The sequence below is a fragment of the Corylus avellana genome, chromosome 3 (genome assembly GCF_965113065.1).
Source record: "Corylus avellana chromosome 3, dhCorAvel1.hap1.2, whole genome shotgun sequence".
NCBI lineage: Eukaryota > Viridiplantae > Streptophyta > Magnoliopsida > Fagales > Betulaceae > Corylus > Corylus avellana.
In genome coordinates, this window is record NC_142492.1 from 29351282 (window position 1) to 29361936 (window position 10655).

The window sequence follows — 10655 nt, forward strand, 5'->3', positions numbered from 1 at the left end:
CACAGCCGATTGAGCTACCCCTTTGGGACAGGAAAAATGATTTTGAGAAATGAGAAAATGAATAGAAAAGCATATGTTGAAATTATGATGATACGGAAATATGAGCGGAAGCAATATAGAAAAGGAACACAAAAAACTTTATGAGTGGTTCGGTCTTAGATACCTACGTCCACCACTTGAAATACCCCTTAGGGTTACATTGTGCTTATTAATTTTTTTTGTCTACAATACAAAGGTCTCTATTTATAAGGTAATGTTGATTTGATTATAATCCCAATATTTAATTACAATCAGTATATAAATAGATAATATTTAAAATATATATATATATACTTTGTGAGAAAATAATAAAGGTAATCCATCAATAAATTTTTCTTTTCAATAAGGATTCTGATTATCAGATCTAACCATAACACGAGAAAGAAAAACATCTTCATACCATCAATAATCAGACATAGTAGGACAACGAAAATTATTCAAGAAATCAGAGATGCGAGAAGTAATATTAGATGGTGTTCCAATGAAATGCTTAATGATAGTATAGATTAATGTGTTAACACTATCAGGTTCACCAGTGCGACGTTGTTCATCAAATATTAGTAAACCATCTTCATCTTTTTTGACAGTTTTTCTAATTGTTTCTCAAGATTTTTCAGTGAGGTGTTTGTCCCACCAATTCTTGAGAGTTCCAGAAAAACCAGTAGAAAGCAAATCAACAATTTTTTATTGGGTTAAATTGTGATTAGTAATATAAGCATTAGTAACTATAGACATGTGGTTCATTTTATTTAACACTTCTTGTACAGATAAGCCTTTAATGTATATATATATATATATAAATATATATATGGACCCCTTAGCAAAGATGGCAAAAGCTTTTTTTTAAAAAAAAAATCTGGCGTGGCAGACTGGCAGTCCAGGTGGGTAATGAGTAGCCTCCACCTCCACCTCCAACTCCACCTCATAACATGTTGGAGGCTTATCCGTTGCCGTTGGGTCCTGCCTGCTTTTCTGCCACGCCCAAAAAGTATACATACCGCACTCTTCCCTAGCTACAATAAATTAATTAATTATTAAATTATTTATTTATTTACATTTGGCATCTCGAGGTTAAAACTTTCAACAAAAGATATCAATGTTTAGTCAAACTCAGGAGGTTTCATATTGCACCATCGGAGGAATCAAACGGTAATTTAGTTATTCTGTTTTTTCTATTTTTTTTATTTTAAATAACAAAGAGGAATCTTGTACAAGATCATTTGATTGTTTCAAACTTTCAACTGTTTCTCGTTCGTACAACTATCGGATAACACAAATAAACTTGAGTGCTTCAACGGTCTTTCGTATGTTTCTTAATACGTTTTTGAGGATTTTTATTTATTTATTAACGAGGAAGAATTCACCAATATACAATTTATGGATATGAGAGAATTAATATTATTCTTTATACTTATTTATAGTTAAAAGTATGATTAAATAATTAAATATATATTTTTTTATTTGTTTAAATTTTTGGATAAGTTGTAATTTAACATATTATTAAAGTTAAAGATTATGAATTCAAACCATGACTTCATCAATTCTATTTGTTTTAATTAAATATTTTATGTATTGGGTTTTACATAATAAAAGAGAGTTTAAGCCTACATATAAAAATGATTGTTAAAACATTAATTACATGATTAAGTTTACATCTTCAAACTACCATCTGTATCAATGCCCTTTAAAAATTGGAACAGGATCCTCTCCGGTCCACTTAAAATTGGAGAATATCCAGTTCATAGTTATGATTTCTTCTTAGAAATTTTAGAGTCACAAATGAGACACTTGTTCACTAACAAAAAATAATAATAAAATATTATTTTTATATTAAAAAAAAAAAAATATGAGGTGGTTGGCCACCCTCGAACCACCCCGAAGGGCCAAATCTAAAAGAAAAAAAAAATTTTTCGTTTGGCCCTTGGAGCCACCCCCCAGATCAGCGGTCTAGGGGGTGGCCGAAGCCACCCTAGCCCCCAATTGGGTTGGCCCAACCACTCCCAATGGGGTGGCCAATCACCCCTTATATATATAAAAGATGAAATAATATTTTATTATTATTTTTTGTTAGTGGACAAATGTTTTATTTGTAGAAATTCTAGCCATAAACTTAATATTTTTTTAGTCCAAAATAAAATGGAGAGAATCTTATTTCCTAAAAATTACAAAAACAATGTCAATGTCCTTCAAGGTTGACAAAAATATCTTTATAAGTTAAAAAAACCAAAATTCATTGTTTAAAAAAATATAAAATTTAAAATGATTCTCTTATTATTATTATTTTTAGTTTTTTGTTATAATTTTAATTTTTTTTTAATTTTATGAAAGATATTTTTGTAATTAAGAGATATATTGACATTATTTTAATAGTGTAGGGAAGACATTGACATAGTTCATAATTTAAAAGGACATTGATAATAATAAATTGATAATTTAAGAGGTATATGTATTTTTTATAAACAAGTACGAAAAATAGCATAATTCATGGGGGGAGATGTTAGGTTGGACGGTCCTACAGTAATCTAAAGGGAGCCTGCATGGTGATTTATGAGTAGGGGTCCACGCGTGAACATTGGCAAACGGCTGGCAATCATTTGCAGCTTTCACAGAGATCTGAACGTTGAGAAACTATTTTCTTTTTTATTTTATTTTTAAAATTTTGTAATTTATTTGTTTTGTTTTATTTTTAAAATTTTGTAATTTATTTGTTTTGTTTTTAATGACAGTTGAAATCTGGAGACGGACAACAGTCAAATTTAAAAGCATACATATATATTATTATACGTGGACTTGTGTGTGTGGCGAGTGAAGGTACTGGAAGTGTGAACTGGCTACTGGCTGTCACTCCCTTCTCTCTCTGTCTCTCTCTCTCTCTCTCGTGCTCCGACCGTATGAATCACGACCGGTGACCGACAAAAGCCTGGAATCAATCTTAAAAAAACACCAACCAAAGTACCTTTTCTCTCTTTATTCTCATACACCCCTACACACACAAGACTTTCTCAACTAGCCCCAAAAAACCCACCAACCGGACACCTAAAGTAGACTGAAAATAGAGCCGTTTTCTCTCTCTCTCTCTCTCTAGCGGCTCTGGTTACTCCTTTCTCTTTCTGATAATGTAAATCACAGAAAAGCTAGACAAAGATTGGCTCTAAATCTCCAACACACGAATTCAAAGGTCTCAAAAATGGCTTTTCTTAGCTTTTTATCAGTGTTCCTCATCCACATTACCTTGTTTGTGAGCTTGTGTTTTGCTGGGGATCCTTTTGTGAACTATGATTTTGTGGTCTCCTACATTACTGCCTCGCCTCTGGGTGTACCTCAACAGGTCTGTTTCACAGATCTCTTTCTTTCTATATCTACTTTCTCTCTCTACTTTCACTTAATTTTTTCATTTGGGTCGGTTTAATGTTTATTGATGACAAATGGGTTGGCTTTAGATTTCATAAAGTTTGAATTTTTAGCGCCAGATCTACAACATGTGCGTGTATTTTCATTTTCTGAGCCTAATGTTGTACTGTTTCGTGTTATCAGCTACTGAGCTTTGAGCTTTACGGTCCTGTATCTGCATTGTTTGTAGGTTATCGCTATTAATGACAAGTTTCCAGGTCCTAATATTAATGTCACTACTAACAACAATGTCGTTGTCAATGTTCGGAACAAATTGGACGAGAGTCTCCTCATTACTTGGTAGGATTTACTGTAACTTCCCATGGAGTTTGATACTAAAATTTATAGATTTGGTGATCGAGTGTATGTACTTTGGTGGATGTCACAGGTCCGGGATTCAGCAGCGGCGTAGTTCATGGCAAGATGGAGTCCTGGGTACGAATTGTCCTATTCCTTCAAAGTGGAACTGGACTTATCAATTTCAGGTCAAGGATCAGATTGGGAGCTTCTTCTATTTTCCTTCTCTCAATTTCCAGAGAGCGTCTGGAGGGTATGGCGGCTTTGTTATTAATAACCGGGCCATAATTCCTATTCCTTTTGCAACCCCAGATGGGGATATAACCATTTTAATTGGTGATTGGTACACCCGGAACCATACGGTTAGTGTTTATTGAATAATCAGAATTCCCCTATTATTATGGTTTAGATATTAAAATTTTGCGTGTATGATTGATGCTTGTTCTTTTTGCAATGTAGGCTTTGAGGAAGGCTCTTGATGCAGGGAAAGATCTTGGAATGCCAGATGGAGTTCTTATTAACGGGAAAGGTCCTTACAGATATAACGATACACTTGTCCCAGATGGCATTGATTATGAAACAATTGAAGTCCACCCAGGTGACATGATTAGCATAGGATCTATCTATTTTTAGTTTTCTACTTGATACGAAATCGCCTAGTTCTAGCAAATCAGAACATGGTGTTTTAATTGGTGCCCATATGGCTGAGTCACGACGTCATTAGAATGATGGTTTTTTGAGTTTGAACCTCATTTCAGGTAGTGCATTGGATTTCTTAATTAGGACATAGAAACCTGCAGAGTGCTCAAATTATGTTGATTATACCATTTTATAGTGAGTTGTTCGCATAATTCGACTATAATGGTCAGACTACTAAGCACAGCTCTGTATCATTTTTGGACTTGAGCTATTGTATCATGCCAAATGTATATATTGGAGATGAATTTTTTTATTTTTATTATTATTATTTTTTATTTTTTTTATTTTTACCGTGTTTGAGTTATTTAAACGTTTTTAACATCATGATTTTGGACAGGGAAAACTTACCGTCTTCGTGTACACAATGTGGGAGTGTCAACTAGTCTCAATTTCAGGATCCAGAACCATAATCTGCTTCTAGCTGAGACAGAGGGATCATATACAGTGCAACAGAATTATACTAGCTTAGATATACACGTGGGACAATCTTATTCATTTTTGGTAACCATGGATCAGAATGCAAGTACAGATTACTACATTGTAGCAAGCGCTAGGTTCGTAAATGAATCACTCTGGAAAAGAGTTACTGGTGTTGCCATCTTGCATTACACCAATTCCAAAGGAAAGGCAAAAGGCCCCCTCCCAGACTCACCAAATGATGAATTTGACAAGACTTTCTCTATGAACCAAGCAAGATCCATCAGGTTTGTTAACATCTTGATTAACTGCATAAGCACATTTTTCTTGTTAATGTTATACGTGTTTCTGTCTTCCTATCTCTTAAATTGTCACTCAAAGTAATTTGGAAGAAAAAAATGAGCAGATAGTTCAGAAATTGCTTATACTTCTATAATTTTTTTTGAAGTTGTGAATGGCTGAATAGAATTGTTATCAGATCAGCCCAAATGATAGCTCAAACTTTGGATAAGAGAATTTTTGGTATACTTCTGTGAATCGGTTTCCAATTTTAACTCATTTTTAGAATTCCGTTATCAAAATTTTCAACAAAATGTGATGCAATGTGGCCATTTTTGTCACATGAAAAATCTGTCCTTTTTTTGTATGGTCCTGAACCTTGTGGCCAAGCATTAATAGACATCATCTTCTGTTGCTTCTATCTCCAATCCTTGGCCCCATATATCCATCCACTAACAGGTAATTATTGTCACTTTATGCTACCAACAAAAATTCGTGCTAAAATAAAGTTGATAATAGGATGCACATGGAGGTGGCTCAATTAGAATATTCCCGTAATAACCTGACCGACTTTGTCTCTAACTTGGATTATAGTTTTTTTTCAAGGAATTGACTCACCGGCCTGAGCCGGAGTATCGTAACACAGATCTAGCAGCTGAGAATCAAATGCCCTCGTGGAAAATGACTTGCTAATTGTCTTATTAATTCTGCAGATGGAATGTGTCTGCTAGCGGCGCTCGCCCTAATCCGCAGGGTTCTTTTAGATATGGCTCAATCAATGTGACTGATGTTTATGTGTTGAAAAACAAGCCTCCAGTAATGATTAATGGGAAACGACGGACAACGCTAAGTGGAGTATCATATGTCAATCCTTCTACACCAATCAGGCTTGCTGATCAGTTCAAAGTGAAGGGAGTGTACAAGCTTGATTTCCCCACTAGGCCACTTACAGGACCACCTCGGATGGAAGCATCAGTTATTAATGGAACATATAGGGGATTTATGGAAGTCATACTACAGAACAATGACACCAAGGTGCAGAGCTATCACATGAATGGATATGCATTTTTTGTTGTGGGGTAGGGATCTGTTACTTTTATATTCTACTTCATAATATCAATATCCATAGATGGGTCTTTTATTTTTCAACATGCTTTTAAAGCCGCAGTTGGATCAATATATTACAGGATGGATTATGGTGAATGGACGGAGAATAGCAGGGGCACATATAACAAGTGGGATGGAATTGCCCGGGCCACAGCGCAGGTATTTACTTTACACTATTATGCTTGGGGTCTTATTTGGTTCCTCTTAAAAGTTAAAAACCTTTAGAACTTGACATTTAGCAATTAGTGTCCTTTTGAGGATTGGCATGCATATCTTTTATTTTTTGAGAAGTAATTGGCTCCAAAGGGAGGGGAATAAGAGATTCGATCTTCATGAGGCGTAGTCCCCAGCCGATTGAACTACCCCTTAGGGTTTAGGATTGGCATTCATATCTGAGGTAACATAATCATGTTTTTGTATCTGTTGCTGTCAAAATGATCAGGCATGCATATCTTTTATTTTTTGAGAAGTAATTGGCTCCAAAGGGAGGGGAATAAGAGATTCGATCTTCATGAGGCGTAGTCCCCAGCCGATTGAACTACCCCTTAGGGTTTAGGATTGGCATTCATATCTGAGGTAACATAATCATGTTTTTGTATCTGTTGCTGTCAAAATGATCATTCAGGGTTTAATACTAAATGACAGTTGGGATTCCTCAGAATAGGCCTCTGATGTTGGTGTTGTGTGCTGTAGTTACTAGATTATAAACAACCTCATCTTGAGATTAAATAGTTTTAACTGTAGAAGCTGTTGGTCAATATTTTGGTATATGGCCGTCCAGGAACAGGATCACTTTGTCAACTCCGAACACCCTCTCATATCGTATAAGTTAATGTAACTGTTAGAGAATACAAATCAATATTTATCACCAAGGATTTATATCCTTAACACTAACATTTGTTAGTGCTGATACCCAAAACTCATAAAAGATGAATTTGGAGATTTTCTGCGATGAACATGATATAGTATATTATAGTAAACAAATCAGAAAAAATCTCCCTTTTTAAGTCTTTTAACTTATTTCTTACTATTTTGTGCATGCTCAAAATGGTCCTATGTTATGCTCTCTCTCTCTCTCTCTTGTTTCTAGGTATATCCTGGAGCATGGACTGCAATCTTGATATCCCTCGACAATGTTGGAGTCTGGAACCTCAGGACAGAAAATCTTGACTCTTGGTATCTTGGCCAAGAAACATATGTCAGGGTTGTCAATCCGGAGGACACTAACAAAACTGAGTTGCCCATTCCAGACAATGCCCTCTTTTGTGGTGCCCTTAGCAAAATGCAGAAGTATGTAACTGTGACTCATTTGTGCAAAACACTCTCCATTTCATCTGAGACAACAAATCTGATTTTTTTTTTTTTGAACTTGCTTTTCTTTTTGCAGGGCACAAGATATATCTTCAGCAATTTCAGTCATGGGAAACAGATCAAAGCTCTTCTCAACCCTGCTGATGATCGTTTGTGCTACGATTTCCATCCTCCGCTAATTGTTTTAGTTTCGGGTGCCCCCTCTTATGTTGGTTTTTCTTAGCTCGGGTTGTGGTTGACTGGTTGAGTGAGTGTTTAGTTGTGTAAAATTAGTCTTGTTGATACGAATCTTTTGTGATTTTGACCTGCCTTTTTTTCTCTTCTTTTTTGGGTTCTAAATGTTCCTCCCCCCCGGCTTTTCCTCTAGTTTATTGGGACCTTTCATTCTTTTAATATCTATAATTTATCAATTTGCAATACAATTTGACCTCCCACCTAGTTTAGTTGTCTTTCCTAATGAGTTTGAGAACTTGTAGAACTTTAAACTGCTGATTTATTATTATTATTATTATTTGTGTATTTGTTTCAAAATGGCTATGACCAGATGTGATGTGGTTATTTTTTGAGGTAAAAGATTTTCAAAGAGCTTGAGGGTAAATTCCTGAAGATGCAAACAAATTTGGCATGGGGGAGGTGTTTGGGTCTATATGTATGTTTCATGACGTTGACAGAATTGGACCCATTCTTTTTCTGCCAATCTTCTTATATCCAGCAAACAAAGGTCGTGTCCACCTTATGTAGTGGCCCAAGCCCAATGTTCTTATCTCTATGAGCGATTCAGGATTACTCACACCTCTCATTTTCAATTTTAAATACTCATTCAGCTTCAGGGAAAGCTTTTCCAACCGGTTTTCTTAAAATTATATATGTATATATAAACATAGAAACAAGTACACTTAAAATAGAATTTGAAATCCCGGCAAGTAGGAGCTCCCAAATAGTTGGAAGAGACAGAACCCTTCATTGTTTTCCGATTACAGCACCAATATCTAGGGCTTCGTTTTATCCTGTTGGCCCTATGCTCTTTTAATTCATTTTAAGCCTTTAGGAATTAAATCCATGAGTCCAAACATAGAAACAAGTACACTTAAAATAGAATTTGAAATCCCGGCAAGTAGGAGCTCCCAAATAGTTGGAAGAAACAGAACCCTTCATTGTTTTCCGATTACAGCACCAATTATCTAGGGCTTCGTTTTATCCTGTTGGCCCTATGCTCTTTTAATTCATTTTAAGCCTTTAGGAATTAAATCCATGAGTCCAAAACTATTTTAATTGTTTCTTTGCAATAATGTCTCCGACCAAATATAGATCTCCCTTTTTACGCCATTACTTCATTCTCTGCCTTGTGTATCATTTGATGAGCCATCTAACGAGAAACCAGAGAGCATTTTTTAATCACGTCATGTGTTCGTCTTTACAAGCCATCTGAGAAACCAAGGAGCTCATTCTTCAGTCAAGTTATGAGCTTGTCATGACCTTCCATCTGATGAGAAACTAGGAAGCATACTTTGAAATGCCGTCACGTGCCCGTCATGATGATGAGAAACCAGAGAGTACTTTGTAAGGTGCCATCATGAGCCCATCATGACGCCTATCTGACGAGAAACCAAAAAGCTACCACAGACCTCTTAATAGAGAAAAAATAATACAAGGATAAGTCTGACGACTTAGTGAGTAAAAATGCATATGGTGCACATGTCATTTGAATGATGAACTTAGTTGTTAAACCGCACGTAGCATTATGAGATGACAGTTTATCATGGATGCAATATAGATATAGTATATGCTATAATTATGAGAATTAAGTCATAGTTCAAATTGTCTGATCTATCCGAGATATTACTAATTTTCAGCAGGATTGGCGCTGTTCTGAGGGACCTGTAATACAATACAGGTGTACCTACCGTTCATAATACTAGCAGCCCAACCGAGTCTGACCTCGAATGTCCCATGTTACTAATGATGTAATTAAGTCCTATAGTGACTCGTCAATCAAACATGAATGTGCCAATCACGAAACAACTATTAGATCCAAGGCCTATATAAACACACACACCTTTGACCATAGAGTTAACATGTATAGTAAGCTCATGCCCGTTATCCCGCACTATCGGTGCACCATGTCATATGATGCAATTAGTTTTTATCCATATTTTACATGCATGCTCTTACAAATCTTACCATGTTCATTTTTTTGCTTAAGAACCACATGTTTTCACAAAGTAGAGTTCATTGTTGATCAAAATATATTTTATGAGAGTTGTAAAGATGCATGTTTGGTACATATAAAACAGTCGTGCAATGTGGGAAAAGTAACAACAAGTATTCATGTGAGTTTGTATTCACTTGTGTTGTAAGGCTCCTCCAAATACTCATTTGAGTGTTCCATACTCTCCAAATCTATGAAAAGACCTATCATCAATCCTAAATCTGAGCTAAAACGAGTCTTAGACCTAAGAATGTCCAAAACAGAGTTTTTGCTTGGCCATCGAACATTCTGACCAAATAGCGAGAACGTTCGGGCTTGAAGTAGAACATTCGGCCAGAAGGGTGCGAACGTTCTCTACTGGGCAGAAAACCCATTTTTGAACCAATTAGCCTTGTAACCACTTTTAAGCAAGTCCTAAGGCAACAAGAAGGTACATACTCCTAGCCCAAAATAACATCTCCATACAGAATAAATTACGTCCGACAAGAATGAAACGCTAACCAATGCTTAAAGCAAGATTAAAATCTAAAACAATAACATAAGCCCAAAACTAGCAACCGAGCTATGGAAAATACTCAACCAGCATAACAACTAGGTAAAGAACAAGCTAAGTTAAGAAGGTTACCTCTCTAGAACAAAGATCTACAAGAAACTTTCTTTCTTCTTCTCTCAACTCACAAATAACTCAAGCAAGGTTTCTCTAGGGTTCACTGGTTCAGAGGGCAAAATGAAGCTTAGAAGGTCGTGGGAGGGGATATTTATAAGGTTGGAAAAGTTGAGGGCGCTGCTGTGACAGTCTTGGAAGTTAGTGAACATTTAGTGGTCTTGGGGCAAACGTTCGGCAATCCTGGGACGAACGTTCTGTGTACTATTGCACAGTGGTTCTAAGGTTGTAGAGCGAACGTTT

At 35.9% G+C, this 10655-nt stretch overlaps 1 protein-coding gene across 1 annotated transcript; it reads left to right on the forward strand.

Moving 5' to 3' along the window:
- Window positions 1-2852: 2852 nt before the first annotated feature.
- On the forward strand, window positions 2853-7996 carry LOC132175623 (monocopper oxidase-like protein SKU5). Its single transcript, XM_059587622.2, has 9 exons — window positions 2853-3367; window positions 3620-3729; window positions 3818-4088; window positions 4186-4324; window positions 4763-5129; window positions 5835-6200; window positions 6309-6387; window positions 7319-7518; window positions 7616-7996. Exons 1-9 carry the CDS (start codon window positions 3227-3229, stop codon window positions 7716-7718), a joined length of 1776 nt encoding a protein of 591 aa, XP_059443605.1. The 5' UTR covers window positions 2853-3226; the 3' UTR covers window positions 7719-7996.
- The last annotated feature ends 2659 nt before the right edge of the window (window positions 7997-10655 follow it).